Source organism: Hipposideros armiger, unplaced genomic scaffold (assembly GCF_001890085.2).
Source record: "Hipposideros armiger isolate ML-2016 unplaced genomic scaffold, ASM189008v1 scaffold_126, whole genome shotgun sequence".
In the NCBI taxonomy this organism is placed as follows: Eukaryota; Metazoa; Chordata; class Mammalia; order Chiroptera; family Hipposideridae; genus Hipposideros; species Hipposideros armiger.
This window is the reverse complement of record NW_017731476.1, coordinates 2,694,795-2,712,159: the sequence shown is the minus strand read 5'-3', so window position 1 is coordinate 2,712,159 and position 17,365 is coordinate 2,694,795. Positions and strand designations below refer to the sequence as shown.

Sequence of the window (17,365 nt, the reverse complement as noted above, 5' to 3'; positions counted from 1 at the left end):
CCTGGACACATTGTCCCAGGAGCCCCATCAGGGTCTGAGCCAAGGGCTTGTGTGCACCTTGGTGCTGAGGATGGTGTCCCACTCCCTGAGGAGGCCCATCCAGGTGACAAGAACAGTCCCAGGTCCTCAGTGGGGAAAACCTGCTCCAGCAGGCCATGGGGGCGCAGGGCAGGGCCAGCGCAGTGTGTGTGCTGGCCTCGGCTGCCCATGCCCAGGTCTGAGGGAACAAAAGGGGCGATTTGACTGCAGCTCCAGGGGACGTCACCCACTGCGGGCCACTGAGGGTCTAATGCAGGAGGCAATGGGGATTCCCAAGGCACAGCAGCGGGGGGATGAGGTGGGGGGGTGGGGATGGACAGGAAAAGGACACACCCTGCAGGCAACAGATTGTGGAAATGTTTTAATTAGAGGATTCTTAGATACAGTGGTTAATCTATTGCCCACAATTCCTAATTAGGCGCCTCATGCTGGGAACACACTCTCTTCCCTTACAGTAGAAACAGAATGATCACATTTCATAGTTCTCGTGTTACAAGATTCACATCTTTGTTAAGCCAAGGACTGTGGCACAAAAGGACATTTCATTAGCCCAAGTCACGACAATTTGCTAGAAACATCGATTACTTTAGAATGCTCTTAACTAGAAAATATATTGCATTTCCATATATATTAACCATATACATGTGTCACTATTACTAAGTGTAGTTCAGTCATTACAAAATAAGACATTCTGGAAGGGGCTATACACACATGACCTGCTGAACCCCCCCAGTAAGGCCCCCTGCATTAGGAATAATCGCGAACATCCAACCAAGAGCTCAGAGCTCAGCACCCTGACAGACGTCCAGCTAAGCAAGTGAACAAGGCACTGGGCCCTCGGGCCACGCAGGTGCTGTCGGCTGAGGGGGCAACATTTTGTGGGGTGAACGGACGCACCCCTTCCTGGCCGAGGGCCCGGATGACCAGCCCTCCCTTCGCTCCCCACCCCTTCGGGGACCATCCCCGCTTCAGTCCGTGTGCCGGAGCCACAGGCAAACTGGTTCTGACAGCGAGGGTCCTCGGGGAGGGAGGGGCAAGGCCAGCTGGTACGGGGCCAGCTCCAGGCCTCCGGTATGGTCAACACTGTGCTTGCTGGGCCCAGAGGCCAGGTCCCCTGCTGCCACTTCCTGTCTCCATCTATGGCACCTCCCCGCTGAGCTGGGGTCCAGGCCTGCTTCCAGACAGGACAGAACAGGCAGCCAACTCCGGGAAGCTCTGCTGCGGGCTCAGTCAGGCTCCAGGGTGCCTTCTGGGGAGAGCGGCCTCCTTGGGCGACCAGGTTCAGAATGCTTCAGGAAACAGGAAGAGCATGCGACAGCGGCCCTCAAAGCTGCTCTTGGGGTGTCCTGGTGCCTGGGACCACCTGCGCATAGGGGTGGGGCCGATGCAGTGAGCATGGGAGGGCTGTGGGCGCTACAGGCAGAGGCCTAAGGGCAGCCGAGGCCTAAGGGCAGCCGAGGCCTGGGCAGGCAGTGCACTACCGGATGCGAGGCCACGTGCCCTGTCCAGAGGCAAGGCAGCATCGCCACGGCGCAGCCACCCTCGGCCAGCCACTGAGGAGGGCCCATGGCTTGGATGCAGTCCTCACTCAGACTCGGCCCTTGCCTGGGTTCAGGCACCTCGTCCTCCTGATGGCTCGGGTGGCGCGTGCTTTAGAAAGGTCTTGATGCCAGTCCCAACCTGATCAGATCTGAACGCTAGCGCTCTATGGCCTGAAGACCCACGTGCGGGGGACAGAAGCCCTGGACACACGCCATCTCTGTACACAGCACTATTTACAAAGGACCAGGACAAACGCCACGCAGGGCCCAGGCACAGGCAGCAAGATGTGTTGGCGCTGAGGCCGGTGCTCTGTGAGACCTGCGGCTGAGTGCAGAGGGCCTGGGCACCCCAAGGCCGCCTCCTCACACTTTTAATGACGATAATGCAACAAAAACCTTTATATAAACAGTTTATTTACTCTAAACAGCAACACAGACAAAACGCCATATAAACACAAAGGAAGTGATGCGGAAACGAGAGGCTGGCTGACTTTGGATCTGAGGCTCATAGCAACACAACCCGGGGTCTGCAGAGAGGACAGAGGTGTGAGGGCGGGGGACAGGCTGATCTTTTTCGTATAGCCAGCTCGACGCTACGTGTAAGCTCTGACGGTGGGAAGCATGCCTGCACCCGCGAGCAAAGGGAACTAGCTCCTCAGGGACTCATCGAAGTATAAAAGTTTATAATTTTACAGCAGTTGAAATACTGACATCAATATTAAAATAAAAGCAAGTTTTACATTAACAATCAAAAATACAAAAGACTGAAGGAAGAGACCCTGTATGAAAAACTGGGCAATTCAGCGAGTCGAGAACTGTGTACCAGTGGCGGAAATGGAAAATGGCGCCCGCCCGCCTCCCCTAGTGACTAGTAATTGTACAGAGCAATGCTAGATCTGCAAAGGCTGTAAACAAGTTCTTGCCAAACCAATCCCTTCCTTTTGATGCTGCCGCAGGTCGCTGCTTATGAGGGTGCAAACTTCTTGGCTTGTGCTCGAACCCTTTTCTCGTATTCCACTCTGTTTTGGCTGAGGAGGTCAAGAGAGAGACACGTTAGAAGGTGCAGCTGGCTTGCCTGTGGGCTGAGGGCGCGGCAGCCGCTGCGCCCAGGAAGCCCCGAGTGAGCCGGGGTGGCTCCTGGGCCAGTGCAGAGTGGAGGCCCCAGTGCAAGGAAGGAGAGCAAGGTCACAGGGCGAACAGCGGGAGGCCGGAGGGTGGCCTGAGAGATGGGCCTGGGCCACAAGTGCCGGCTGTGAGGGCTCCAACCTTGGAAGGATTTTCCCAACGTCAACCAGTGAGTTTTTTCTTCTAAACCCTAAACAGCATTAACCATTTAAGAGCAAATATAGATTGCTCAGTTAGCCTTCAAAAACAGACACTGACTTTTGGTGAGCTTCCCCATGGGCTCTGAGTCCCAAGTGTGAAGGTGTGGAGGTGGGCGCAGCTCGCTCTATGGTGGATGGGGGAGGGCCTCGGCTGGGTCGCCAGGGTGAGGACCGCTGCCAAAGAAAAGGAGCTGGTGGGCACTGCCTAGGCCAGGGTGACAGGCAGGGTGGGACAGCAGCAAAAATGCCATCAGTGGGGAGAGACCAGTTGCTACCAGGGGATCAATATGATCTTGAGGCCCGTGGGAACAGGATGACGTTTATGGACAGGACTCCTTGACACACCAGGTCAGTGGTCTTGTCAAATCCCTCGGGGCCACTCAGGGACCCCACTGGAAGCGCAGGCAGTGTGTGCCCTTGAGGGCACTCACAGCCCGGTAAGAAAGCCAGGGCTCCTTCCAAGCCCAAACCATGAGCTCAGCAAGCATGGCCTCTCAGAGCACTGGTCCCGCCCATGGCGTAGGCCCTATGGCTGAGGGACAGAGGCGCCAGTGCAAGCATTTCCCTCAGCTTTGCCCAGTGCAGATGACAGGCCCCTCTGGGCCTCCCTGGGGAAAGGCTGCAGAGCCAGAACCAGCAGAGGTGGAAACCTGCCCAGAGCCTGCCAAGTGGGCACCGTGCCCAGGCACACACCGGTCCTAGGTCAGGGTCAGTACCACACCCAGCAAGCTAAGAGTTGGGCATGAGGGCCACAGAACAAGCTTCTGCGGCCAGGCTGTGCTGGGGGCAGTCTGTGCTCTCACCTGGCCAAGGGCCCAGTCCCTCACGGCAAGAGGCAGCTGGCTCGGAGGGCTCTGCAAGGAGCCAGAAGCAACAGCAGAGGCAGCCCAGGCTAGCCCTGCCACTTATCAAGTGAGGCCAGGCACAGGGAGGCTGCCCTGGAGCGCTGGGGCACCTGCCAGTGTAGGACATGCCTGTGACCTTCCGGAAACACAAGAAAAAGATCTAAACGTTCAGGCACATTTCACAAAAGGTGCTTTTAAACTGGATGCTTACGGGATAATGTCTCGTGTGTGACGGCATCAGCAGGTGAGGACCCTGAGGTACACAGAAGACACTATCAGCCTGGGCAGCCTGGGGTCCACACCACGGGGAGCACCCTCGGCGCACAGCAGTGACCCTGCGCACCCCTGCTGCAAACAACACAATATACTCAACTACATAGTGAGCACCATGGCCAATGGGCCCCAGGCACACCACTGGGACACATGGATGACTCACCCAACGCCCTGCACCCACTGCGACGCACACCAGGGCTGGCAGGCTCTCTCTAAAGGCCAGCGAGGAGACATTCTGACTTTATGGGCCACGTGGTCTGCGATGGCTCAGGACCCAAGTGGCCCTATTTACAAAGAGGCGCAAGCCGACGGGGCCTGTAGCAAACGGATGTCTAGTGAGAACCACATGGCACCTAGCTCACGGGTCAAGGTGGGCGGACGCATCTCCCAGAGTCACTGGTGCACAGCAGCCAGTAAGACAAAAGTGAATTCGAGCTCCGCTGGAGTCACTTACAGCAACACCCTGAGGGCTGAGGAGGAGATGGGACTGAAGTCTGAAGCCAGGGCAGCCAGGCCAAACAAAGGCAGGATACCTGGACCTCAGCCTGAGCCCCAGCCCAGAAGCGCCTTGCTGCCCTTGGCCACCAGGGGGCGCCCCCAGCCAACAACTAAGCTGAGCCCAGGGACAGGAAGCCATTTTTGGGGGAGAAATGCATCTCCTGCAACCTGGCTCTTCTCTCAGCTGGACGCAGGCCACCTTGCATGACAGCTGCTCAGAGTAGCTTACCCTCTGACCTGCTCCAATTTCAGAAACGCCCCTCTGGAAGAAACAGGCCCTGCCTGGCCTCTCCCTGTGGGCCAGCCCTTTGGGTTCCAGGTTTCCAAACATGGCAGATGGATCAGTGGGGGTCACAGCCCTCAACCCTGGCATAAGGCTCCACCCTGACCAGCCCAGGAGCCTGATCAGCAGGGCCAGGGTCCTCTCCCCTGTCCACCCAGCCAGCCTCACCCACTAGGTTTAACCCCATCGCTCACACCGTCACCCCCAGCCCTCCTCCCAGTAGACAGATGCTGGACCATAACAGTGCCACGCAGGGAAGGGCTGGGACGTGAAGTAGTGGATGCCCAGCACCTGGGTGACCAAGAGCAAGTCAGGGGCACTGCTCCCCTGTGGGACCATGCCCATCAAAGGCACCACACCCAGATAGGGGGACACAGAGGACAGAGGTGGGAGGTCTGGGCCCCTGGGAGAGCTGCGCTGCCGGACTTGCCTCCTCCTGTGGTGTCCACGTCCTTCCTTCTGATCTGGACTAGGCTCCTGGAGGCCACAGCCCATCAGGCCCAAAGTGGCTGTCTTGGCAAGCCCCCCTGCACTCCCCACTGCCATTGCTCTGGCCACACCTGCCCTGGCCTCCTGTCCCTGCCACGTCACCACAGGCCCTTTGCACGTGCAGCTCCTCCTTGGATGCCTCCCTGGGCCACCTCACATGGTCCCCACTTTGCAGTGCCGACCCTGGATGCCAGGTGAGCTTATGTCTTAGGCCGCCCTCCTGGGCTGCTGGGAATGTCAGGACTGTCCACCCACCCGCAGCTGGCCTCACCTTCCCCTTCCTACAGGCCGCCTGATGGGACTTTCAGGGAAGGCCATGCAAGCCAACGCAAGGTCACAGTGAGTGGGGCCAGGTCGCCACTAACCAGTAAATTGTGTAGGCCTCTGCTTGAGCTGGATCTTGAATATTTGGTTCATTTAGAAGTTCCTGTATTCCTAGTAAAATCTGTGTAAGAGATAAAACAGAGCAAGGTGGGAGGTCAGCAGTTTGAAAGGCCAGCTTTTCTGGGACATCAGCCTCAGTGACTGAGAAAGACCCCAAGTTCCCAGTCCCGAAGGTCCAGGTGAGCCCTGTGCACCGCGTACCTGCTTAATCGTGATGGCTGGCCTCCAGTCCTTGTCCTCCTCAAGGATGGACAGGCACACGGTGCCTGAAGGGTACACGTTAGGGTGAAATAACGGTGGTTCAAATTTGCCTGGACCACAGAGAAGAAAGGCAACGTGTTTTTGGTGGCAGTCGTCCTACAGAATATGTCCTGTCCTAACGACGTCCCCTCTTCCCCTGCACTGGGGCACCTTGCTGGTCACCAGGAATTTGGAAAAAAACTCTTTAGAAAAACAAAACTGTGGCACAAGGTGAGAGGAAGTAAGAGACGAGTAAGTGTGTGCCTCCCTGACACTCGGGCGGAGCCACGACCGCTCCTAGGACCCTGCTCCAGGACGACAGGCAGGCAGAGCCGGGCCCTGGGGGGCCTCCCCACACCCCTCCCGAGCCAGTCCAGATTTGGAAGGAGCTGGTGCACCCGGTGAGAAGGGTCCTGGGGAAGCAGCCAAGGCCTTTCCAAATGAGTGGCCATTTTCAAAGCAGTTCATTCTGCTTCAAAAGCAGAGGCTTTTAGGACCCTGTATTCTTTCTTTAAAAAAAAAAAAAATTCTTTTTAAAAAAGTGAATACATGTAGAGTATTAGAAAATATAAGAGCAGGAAAAAAATTGCAATGAGCCCACCCAAGGATCGTTATCTACAGCTGACATTTTAGCATATTTCTTATTTTTTTCCTGGGTACTTTTCTCCCTTTGTCTTTATTTTAAAATATTAATTATACCCAGAAAAATGCAACAAGACTAGTACAGCTTGATGAATTACCAAAAAAATAAATACATCCACCAACACCAATGGCTTCCAGAAAATTCCCTCACACATTGCCCACTCGTTCCCCGACCTGGAGCCCCCACCCTTAGGGATGACGTGTGGGACTGCAGACCGCACGAGGCCCACCTGTCCTCATGGGTCGTGTTAGTCCTAGCAGGGAGTGCCAGTTACTCCCTCCACTGCTGCAGCACAATGTCCACTGAAGAGACTGGCTGCCCGTGAACCTGCCCAGCGCACTGTAGGTACACATGTGCGCCATTACGGATACACGTTCCTGAACGTAAATTCTGGTGCACGACTGCATTTGAAATGCTGGGTCACAAGGTGTCTGTGTTGACCATGAGTAGATACTGCCAGTTTCCCAAATGTTGTACTCACTCCCATCCCATCAGCAGGGCCTGAGCTCCCACCACTTCACAGCTTTGCCAGGTGGACTTCAGCCACTGTTAAATGAACCGTGGTTGCCTTTTGCAACGCTAGTTTGCATTTCCCTGGTGACTTGCGAGGGTGAGCACCCTCATTCACCGCAACATACTGGCTACTTCTTTGGAGAAGTTCTTGTTCAAGTCTCTTGCACATTTTTCTACTGCATTGTATGTTTTGGTGAACACAAATTCCTAATTTTAATTTAATCTCATTTACTGATCGTGTTTCTTTTCTAGAAAAGGACACCAGTGTCATCCATCCCCCAAACTCCTCAACCCCCTTTCCAGTCTGGCTGGCTCTCCTCCATACGAAGTCACCCTCCTGGCTTCTCACATCATCCATCACACGGCCCGTGGCTGACCTTCATAAAAGGGCTCCAGCACAAACCCCTTTGTGTCTGGCTCCGTCCACTCAATGTCATGTCTGGGAGATTCATTCATGTTGCGTATACAAGGTCAGACAATTAAGTGCGCGAACTCGTCCTAGAAAAAGTGCTATGTACCTCAATGCTGAATTTCACTACGGTCACCTTTGAAGTACTCCCCTTGGGAAGCTATGCACTGATGCCAGCGCTTAGTCCACCCTTGAAAGCAATTTTGGAACTCTTTTTCTGGAATGGCCATCAGAGCTGTCATTGTATTATCCTTGATGTCCTGAATGTCATCAAAATGTCTTCCTTTCAATATTTCCTTTATCTTTGGGTAAAGAAAGAAGTCATTGGGGGCCAGATCAGGTGAGTAGGGAGGGTGTTCCAATACAGTTATTTGTTTACTGGCTAAAAACTCCCTCACAGACAGTGCTGTGTGAGCTGGTGCATTGTCGTGATGCAAGAGCCATGAATTGTTGGCAAAAAGTTCAGGTCGTTTTCATCTAACTTTTTCACACAGCCTTTTCAGCACTTCCAAATAGTAAACTTGGTTCACTGTTTGTCCAGTTGGTACAAATTCATAATGAATAATTACCGACTTCAAAAAAGGTTAGCAACATTGTTGCAACAAGTTCGTGAATTTGTCAGACCTGTACTTCCAGATCCTTCATTCTTGCTGCTGCACTCATTTATCCATTCTATTGTGAATGGACACTTGTGTTGTCTTTAGCCCTGAGCTCTTACAGATGGGGCTGTCATAAACGTGCCTGTCCATACCTTTTGGTGAGTACATGAATGCAATTTCCACTGTTTACTTGAATGGAGCAGCTGGGTCCTGGGGTAGGCATAAGTTTAGCTTCAGTAGATTCGGCAGACAGCTTTCCAAGGGAAATGTTCAAAATTCACTCTCTCTAGTAGGCACTTAGAGGTCCTGCTGCTCGGCAGGCGCTGCAGCCTCTCCCGACCCATTTATCTGCCGTTCACTCTGTGGTTATAACTTGCAATTCTCGGGTAAAGTTAGGAATCTCTTCCTACGCAGACTGGCCAGGTGGAGAACCTCCTGTGAAAGGCTGTTCCATCAAATGGTTGTTTGCCTTTTTCTTATTGATTTGTAAATGCTCTTGATATATCCAGGACAAGTACTGATGTACACATACAGTCTTTCCCCTCTTCACTCTCACTGGTGTCTTTTGGTGAAGAGATGGTCTTAATTTCAATGTAATCCACTTGATCATTTTCCCCCTCTGGGGGAAAAGCACTTCTCATGCTTCCCTGGTTAAGAAATCTCTGCCTCTCCAAGTCATGAAGACATCCTCCTATCTTCCTCTAACAGTTGTACGGTCCCACCCACCTTTCTGCTGGGTGTCATGCTCCATCTGGAAGGCTTCTGTCTATGGCAGGAGGGAGACTGAGTTCTCCCTTCTTCCACTGGGACACTTGGTTGCCCCAGTACATGCACTGGAAGCTCATCCTCTCCCCATGCATTGCAGCGTCACCTCTCTCATAAACCTCGCTGGACTCTTTGCTCTGAGTCTCAATTACTGTGTCTCTGTAGCAGGTCTGGGTACTTCTAACACAATGAGCTTAGACTGGGCCTCACCGTTATCCCCTACTAGAATCCTGAGGGCCATGGCGATTTTCAGCACTTTGTACCTCCTACATTTTAGAGCCTGCGTGACAATTCCCATAAAAATCTGCTTGGATTCTGATTGGGATTACACTGAATCTGTAATCAGTTTGAAGAGAAATGACATCTTCATAACAGCATGTCTTCTGATCCGTAAACACAGCTTACGTAGCCAGTTATTTAGGCTGTCCTTGATTTCTCTCAGAAATGTTTTAGTTCTCAGTACAGAGGTCTTAAACATCTTTTGTTGGATTTATCCCAAGGTACTTGATGCTATTGTAAAGGGTATAGTTTAAAAGTTTTCATTTGTTGCAAATGTTTGAAAATGGATTTCTGTATAGTAACCTTTTATTCAGCAACCTTAATAAACACCTAGAGAAAGATGGTCTACAGCAGCGGTTCTCGACCTTCCTAATGCCGCGACCCCTTAATACAGTTCCTCATGTTGTGGTGACCCCCAACCATAAAATTGTTTTCGTTGCTACTCTATAACTGTAATTTTGCTACTGTTATGAATCGTAATGTAAATATCTTTTTGTTTTCCGATGGTCTTAGGCGACCCCTGTGAAAGGGTCGTTCGACCCCCAAAGGGGTCGCGACCCACAGGTTGAGAACTGCTGGTCTACCATCTGTCTTCTTTTCCTACTCGCTGCTAGGATTTCTTTTTCTGCCTTGTTGCCTTTGCTTGGAATTGCAACACAATGTTGAACAGAAGTGATGAAAGCAGCTACAATTTGTCTCATTTCTTATTTAAAGTAATATCTGCACGTGGCAAAAAAAAAAAAAAAAATCAAACAGCAAAGAGCCACCCCAGATGAAATAAGTCTCCACCCCAGTGGTTAGCTGGTAAATTGTTAATTAAAAAAATTCTTCTGGTAGACATGATTATAATGGAAAACATACTTATATCTTTTGAATCACTAAACACAAGAGTTAACAGTTACAAGTAATCTTGTCCTCCCATATGCTGGGGCACACATTAACGTGTTTGATTAACTTGCCGTGGACGGTGCTTGTTGATTTCCAGCTGCCAGAAGGGAGGGATCTGGTGCCCCCTCCCAGGCCTGAGTTTTGCTAAACTGTATCATGACAGTCTAGCCATAGCACTGTTTTAAAGGCAGCCTCATACTTTTCTTCCTGCTGCCTTCTCTGGAGGCTTTAGTGCGCTAGGCTGCAGGCGCAGCTACAAGTTGGATGTGAAATTCTACCAGACAACAGGTTGAGGCAAACGAAACTGGCTTAGGGTGAGGTTCTGAGTGGTGGTCCTTCTGCACGTCCATCCCCAGCTGGGGCTGGTACAGAGTGGCTTCATCCCTGATGGGCACTAAGGGCCCAGGAGCCTCACCTGAATCTCACCATCCTTCCCTCCAGGGCCCAGGAGCCTCCCCGTTGTCGAGCCAGGACCCAAGACTCGGCCTGTTAGGCACACCTCCCACCCCTGGGCCAGGCACACTCAGATCCACAGCTGGTCGCAGGGATAGAGTGCTGGGGCTGTCCCACGTGGAAGGAACAGTGTGGGACATAGCCAACACCCCCGGAGGCCGGGCTCTCTGAACAGGACTCAGGTTTCTGCTGCAGCACAGCCGAAGCAGGCCTTCGAGGACATCATTCGCTGTACTTACATTTCGGCGGTGAGGATGGATAGTCATCTTTGAAGAGCATCCGTAGTTTAAACAAGCCTCCTTCCCACGGGGTCTACTCAGAAGTGAAGCTTTGATTAGTTGTGTGCTGGCCTCTGCTGCAGGGGCCCGGGGGGAGGGCCATGCCACTGCCATGCATCCCCCAGAAACCCGCCCTCAGCCCAATGTTCCCACAACATGACAGGAAGGGTCTCCATGAGCCCCAAGGGCAAGGGGGAAAGAGCCCTCTCTGGAAAGGAGCCGATGGGCAGCCCCTGACGGCTGCCCCTCCAGCCCTGGGATGGGTGTCAGGATCCACACCTGAGGAGATGCAGTGAGGACCTGAGCGAGCTCAAGTGAGGACCCCATCCCTCAGGTCCTTCCTGTCCCTGGGCAGGCCCCCAGCTCCACAGTCCAACATCTCTCCCTAAGCTCCCTAGGGAGGGAGATGGCTACAGCCCATTGGCCGAGGATGGGTTCAGGGGAGGCGGGGGTGCACACTGGGCCCTCAGTAGAGCCTCAGACAAAAGGCAAACCCAGACCACATTGTCTTGTGGACAAAGTCAAACCCTAATCCTGTTGGCTCAGTGCAGGGGAAGGAGACTGTCAGAAAGCACAGGCTAAGCGCAGGGGATTCTCAGGTGGGAGGGAGCGGAGGTGATGAGGCCTCAGCACAACCCAGACACCTCAGGGGTCTCCTCCTTCCCATCAAGTCACCGGGAAGAGACCCTCACTCCCTAAGGCCTCCAGCGCACCAGTTCCAACTGGCCCAGGCACATGTGGGGAAGCCGAGGAAGCAGAAGCATGGAGGACTGTGGCCATGTGTGGAGGACGCATGGGGCCCTGTGTAGCCATCATAGGTGGCTGAGGCCTGGCTCCTGCACTAAGGACCTCCAGCTCCGTCTCCAAGGCTCCTTTTGCTCCCAAAGAGGCAGCAGGGTCTGGGCCTCCCACCCCTGCCACAGCCCAGCTCCTCTCTAAATTAAAAATGCCTGGGGGGGAGGGGTCACATGTCACCCCAACTTTGTCTCCCCACCTTGTCCCCCAGTCTATGTGACTGTCACACGTTATGCACACTTGAACCGAAATTCTTTTGGAGGGTCGAAGCGTCCCCAGCAGTCTGTCCACCCCACACACGAGCGCAGGCGTTTCTTACCCCTTTCTTCCCTGGAATGGCGCACTCCCAGTTCATGAGGTTCATTGTGCCGTCGGGGTTTTTTGTCGGGACAGCCACAAAACCCTGAGAAACAACCACACACAAGCACGTCAGGACCACGGCGGCTCGCGTTAGCCGTTCACAGGAATAGCCCCATGCCTCCCATCGCCCCGCAGCACAACTCAAAACGGCCCCGCCCATAGGAACAGTGTTGTCAGGGGGACCATCCACTGTACTGCACGCAGAAATAAAGCTTTCCTTACAAATGGGTGGTCTTTTCTCCAAGCTTTCCTCTCCTGGGCGAGTCTGCTGAGAGCGATCCCCGACATATTCAAAGTCCTGCAAGAGATGACAGAGATGCGATCAGCAGAAACCCTGGCTCCTTCCGCCTCTTCCCTCACACCTGCCCAGTGAACAGACTTGCTTCCCAGAATCCGGTAAGCAAAGGCTCTCACCTGGCCCAGAGACCACACTCTTACCGAGACTGTGGACGGACATCAGACCCCCACAGGTAACCCCAGCCTCCTGGACACCTGTGTGTGGGCACCTTCCTGCGAAGTGCCAAGCCCCAGAGCTCCACACCCTCGGTCTCCATTTCATGGTGACACAGGTTCAGAGGCAAAGCCACAGGCCTGGGTCACAGTGCTGCTACGTGCTGCACATGGACACTGTGCACTCCCAGAAGACACTTGGCACCTGTCCCCACTCTACAGTCACACGCAGCAGCGGGCTGGAGTGACATGGATCCCAATTCCACCATCAAACTCTATAGGAAAGGCAGGGGCAAGGTGGGGATGTACAGAGCATTAGTCTGAGATCCGGAGTGGGGATGGGGGTGAGCGATGGCGTGCTCCCCTCTGCCGGTGTGGGGATGCGGGGGTATCAGCGCCCAGCTTAGAATAAGGGCTCAGAATTCAGATTCAGGCCTGCCCACGAGGATCACTCTTATTCTGGTAGGCAACTGAGTGGAAAAGGGCCCCAGGGCGGAGGGCAGCTTAACAGCATTTTGGACCAGTCCAGAGAAGCACCCCCATCCCCAGAAGCCAACACGCTCACCTGTCACCAGGGCCCCGGGCCCCTTCCTCTGCCCCCTCCACTCTCAGCCTACAGCCCCGCGAACAACTCATGGATCAGGTCTGTCTCCCATTTACTTCGGGAAAGGCAACAAAAGGGGAGCGAGCAGGCTAGCAGGGCCCAGGAACTCCTGAGCGCACCAGGCAGGAGTGGGGAGCTACCCCGGCAGGCCTGGCCCACCAGACTCTCAAGGCTTAGTGCCTTCAGCTGTTCAAATTAGTGGCCTGGAGCCCGCAGGTAAAGCAGCATCTCCAGGGGCCCGGCACACCAGACCAGATGGTGGGGCACAGGATCCCCACCCCCAGATGCCCACAAGAAAGCAGCCACAGAGGTGACAAGGTCACAAAACCTGCCAGAGAAAACCTGCCCCTAAGTGTGTTTGTTAGGATTCAAAGTCCATGGAAACACTGAAGACATCCCAAATCAAGCAACTGCCATCAACAAGGCTTTAACAAAACAAAGGGGGTGTTTCCTGGAAGTGGGCGACTGGCAGCTTGCCCCAAGTCTTCAGGCTTACACTGCAGCACGAGGCACAGGTCTCTTCCTCTGTAGGGAATGAAGCACCTCAAGTTCCCAAGTACAACGAGGGGTGCCCTCCACAACCACAACAGGGTTCTCAACCCGGTGGGAAGAACACACTTCTGGCGAGGACAACACTGCCAACCTCCACCCAGGCCCAGGGCCACGCCCAGCCTGTTCTAGAGATGGAAGGAGACCCACAGTAACCAGCCCGCGAAGGGTGGAGCCTCAGCTCACCCAGGTGTCTTCCTTCCTGCCTCAGGTGGGAGTGGGGGCTACTCTCCCTTCAGCTGCAGCTCCTGGCCCTAAAAACTACTTCTGCTGCCTAGGCGCCAGCTGACCCCCAACTGCTTCCGCAACCCAAATCGTAGCCTTCACCTGAGCAACCACCCCACCTGGGTGCCCTGCTCCCATACCCAGACTCACACAGTGCAGGAGGGGTTAGGTGTGGTCAACATTTAACAGCAGATGTCAAATGTACTGTTTCCCCAAGAAGTAGGCACTGTGGAAGGAGGGGTTTGGGGCTGTAATCACAGAGAAGCACTGCTGCCTCCAATATCAGCCAGGAGCCTAGGTCTCAGGACACTGCCTGAGTCACTATAAACGGCCCGACCAACCAGATGTGGTGCATTTTCAAGAAAGAGATATACTTATGGCATCTCAAGAAAAGTGAGGGTAAAAAAATCAAAGCCCCCCTGTCAAGAAGCATAACTGTGACAGGTGTGCCAACTGAGGTGTGGTCCCCAGCTCCACTTCTCTGACCCCAGAATGCACCTTTCAACCTGATCCAACCTCAAGATGAAGTCCAAAATAGATAACACCAGGCTTGGAACCAACAGAACTGCTTGGGGTTTCAGCACCACATGACCCCAGAGTTCTGGTCTGCCCATTTCTTCCCTGTCCATGGGCCCCACCCCAGGGACTGGGGTAAGCAAATCATTGAGGGGAACACAACAAACCTGTAGGGATGCTGCCCTGGGGGTGGGGGACATGAGAGGAAGCCATGCGCTGGGGAGTGCTAGGTGCCAGGAGATGCAAAGCAGAGCAATGGGGATGGGGAGGCACTTGCTTTTACATAGTGGCCAGGCAACCACTAGAGCACAGCCTGCAGCAACCTAGCAGGAGACAAACAGTTCCTGGCAGGGTGGGCCAGAGGACAGGGAAGGGTGGGCTTCAGAAGAGGGGTGGCAGTCTGCAGGGGGCGGGGCAGACGAGCACCCAGCCAGCTTGTCTTGAAGGCTCTCTCTGTTCAGAAGTGGGCAATGACAGTGATAACTGGCTGGGAGGCTGGGCAGGTAACCCTGATGTCTGAAAATTCTTCATTTCTAAGTTTCTCAAACCCTTCACTTCAACTGACTCTTCTAAATGGAATGACCCAACACCCTTCCTATCCCCAGCAGAAATGCCCTCTCCACCCCTAGGCTTGAGGGCATAGCACACATTAGCCTCCAAAGTACTCCTGCCCACTGGCTTCCTTGGTGACAAGAACCCCCGGAGGGCAAGCCCCTCACCTCTGACCAGGGCAAAGCAGACAGCACAGACTAGCAGGATGCTTCTGCTGAATTAATGAACACAGTTCTGCGACGGAAGACAAGCAGCCCAGTAAGCGGTTAAGCGAGGCAAAGGTCCCTAGCAAGTCTGAGCTAGGCTGGTTTCTGAAGCCCCAGGCCAGCCCGGAACTGAGGAGCCATGGATACCTGCCATCAAAACAAGGCTCAGAGTGCTCTGGAGGGGCTACGCCGAGCCCAGGCCAGGGCTCAGTAGGGTGAGCCTGAGTGCTGCCTGCCAGCCGTGTGCCGGACCCCGCCTCCTCTGCTCTGAACACCGGACAAAGCTGCCCACGGAGGACCTGTCCTAGCGCCTAGCTGGGCTGTCCCAGGTGTGAAAAGTTAATGAGGGGTAGTCCCACAGGAGCTCCTGCAGCCCACCCCCGTCCCAGGGGTGCCGATGGACCAGGCCAGGCAACAATAAGACTGTTTCTGCCGTCAGGGCAAAAAGCCACAGGTGCTCACCTGCACTGTCCCAAGCAGAAGCCGGTGCTTCCACTCCTGCCGGCCTCCCAGGGTCCAGGAGAAAGCAGCCAATTTATTACATTTTAATTACAACACTGGGAAGGCTCATTCAGAATCCCACTTAAAATGGAAACTGTCTTCCCCAACTAACAGAGAGGCACTAAAAGAGCAGTTATGTGTTACTAGATGCTTCAGCGCAGCAAAGTTATAGATGCAAATATAAAATATCTATGAACTACGAGAGACAGCCTGCAGGACAAAGGCCGAGTTCACCACGCGAAGGAGGGAGGTCTGCCCTCCACCTCCCTCCAGGGCCCTGTACTGGGCTGTGCTTGAACCTGCTCTTCTCAGATCAGCTCTGTTGGTTGACAGCACAGACTTCAGAGCTACTTACTGGCTGCGTGAATGTGGCAAGCTGCTCATCTCCCCCAACCTCAACTTCTTCATCTGTAAACTGGGGGATGGTACTCAGACCCCAAAGGTTTGCCCAAGGCGAAACAGATAGTGCATGAAAAACTCTGGATGGGTCTTTCCCACCCACCCACAAACTCCCCCAGGGGAATGGCATTCTCTTGCCTAACCCAAGCAACCTGCACTCAGGACACCCTCTGCCCAGGCTGTACTTCCTCGTTCTTGTTTGACAAACCTCCCAGGACCCCATGCTGTTTCTGAAACAAGGTCCCAAAACCGGAGACCCACCAGACAAAGGCGCAACAGTAGGCAGAATTCACCCCGGAAACCACCCAAAAGGCCATAAACAAATTAGGACAAACTAGGATCCATCTCCCTTTTCTGTTGGATAGGTAGGTCCTTTACCTAATGGCAACGTCTCTTTAATACTAAGAAACACTCGTGGTTACACTCTTTAAAAGGAAACAAAACGCCAACTTTGCAAACACAGTACAGCAACTTTGCACACCGAGGGGCCAAGCATACTTTCAAAGTACACACACCAAACCAGTTAATACTGCGATTTAGAAGCGACTGCAGGTCATGATCCTGAGCCCAGCTAATCATTCCCTTTCCTCCTACTCACGAGACTACTAGCAATTCCAACCTCCATTCAATTGGTACAAAGCAATCTTATAAACAACTCTCTCTCCAGCGAAGCACTGATGTTCAGGGTCCCACCGACAGCAAGAGGAGCTCTCTAGAGGCGCGAGAAAACTCAGACTTGTTTTGGTTTTTGTTTTTTTTTAGATATCAAACACAAATCCCCCAAACAAGCCAGCGATTTTGCAATCCAAGACTTTCAACTCTATGCTGGGCCTTCTCTCCCTGGCTGAAAAGCGCCACAGGTTTGTGTGCAGACCCGTGACCCCGGAAACGCACCTCCCTCGGTGGAGGGAAGCTCCTGTCAACCCCGCCTCGGCTCCCCAGCGGCACCGCGAGTCCGCGCCGGAGGGGACACCCCCCCCACTTTCACAAGGGAAGGCAACGGGAGCCCGAAGGGGCAAGGCCGGGACTACGCCGAGAACGGGACAGCAGGGTTGGGCGGTAGCCCGCGCCGTCAACAGCTCGGAGGCGGACGGTTCCCGGGCTCGGGGCCCGGGGCGGGTCCGAGGGCGCGCAAGGGGCGGGGGTCAGGGCCCAGAGGTTCGCGGGGTGGAGGGGCGCCCGCCCGGCCCGACGGCGGCAGAAGCCCCGCGCAGCAGAAGCCCGGCCCCCACCCTGCTGCCGCCTCCTGCGCACCCCCCACCCGCGCTCACCTCGGGCGGTCGCAGCCCGGCAAACGAGGCGGACGAGGCGGAGGCGACGGTGGCGGCGCGGCGCTTCCTTTGTCTCGGGACTTCCCTCCCGAGCCCGCTCCGCGCGCAGCCCGAGCGCTCCGAGGACCCCGGCGCGGGCGGGGCGCGGGCGGGGCTTGCGGAGGCTGCCCGCCGCATGCCTGCTCTGCACCCT

At 54.4% G+C, this 17,365-nt stretch overlaps 1 protein-coding gene across 1 annotated transcript; it reads right to left on the bottom strand.

The window, feature by feature from the left end:
• Positions 1 to 385: 385 nt before the first annotated feature.
• Positions 386 to 17,306, bottom strand: UBE2I (ubiquitin conjugating enzyme E2 I). Its single transcript, XM_019648784.1, has 7 exons — positions 17,173 to 17,306; positions 12,122 to 12,197; positions 11,859 to 11,942; positions 10,706 to 10,778; positions 5,879 to 5,988; positions 5,659 to 5,738; positions 386 to 2,608 (listed from the first exon to the last, which is right to left on the bottom strand). Exons 2-7 carry the CDS (start codon positions 12,185 to 12,187, stop codon positions 2,545 to 2,547), a joined length of 477 nt encoding a protein of 158 aa, XP_019504329.1. The 5' UTR covers positions 12,188 to 12,197; positions 17,173 to 17,306; the 3' UTR covers positions 386 to 2,544.
• Positions 17,307 to 17,365: the final 59 nt, after the last annotated feature.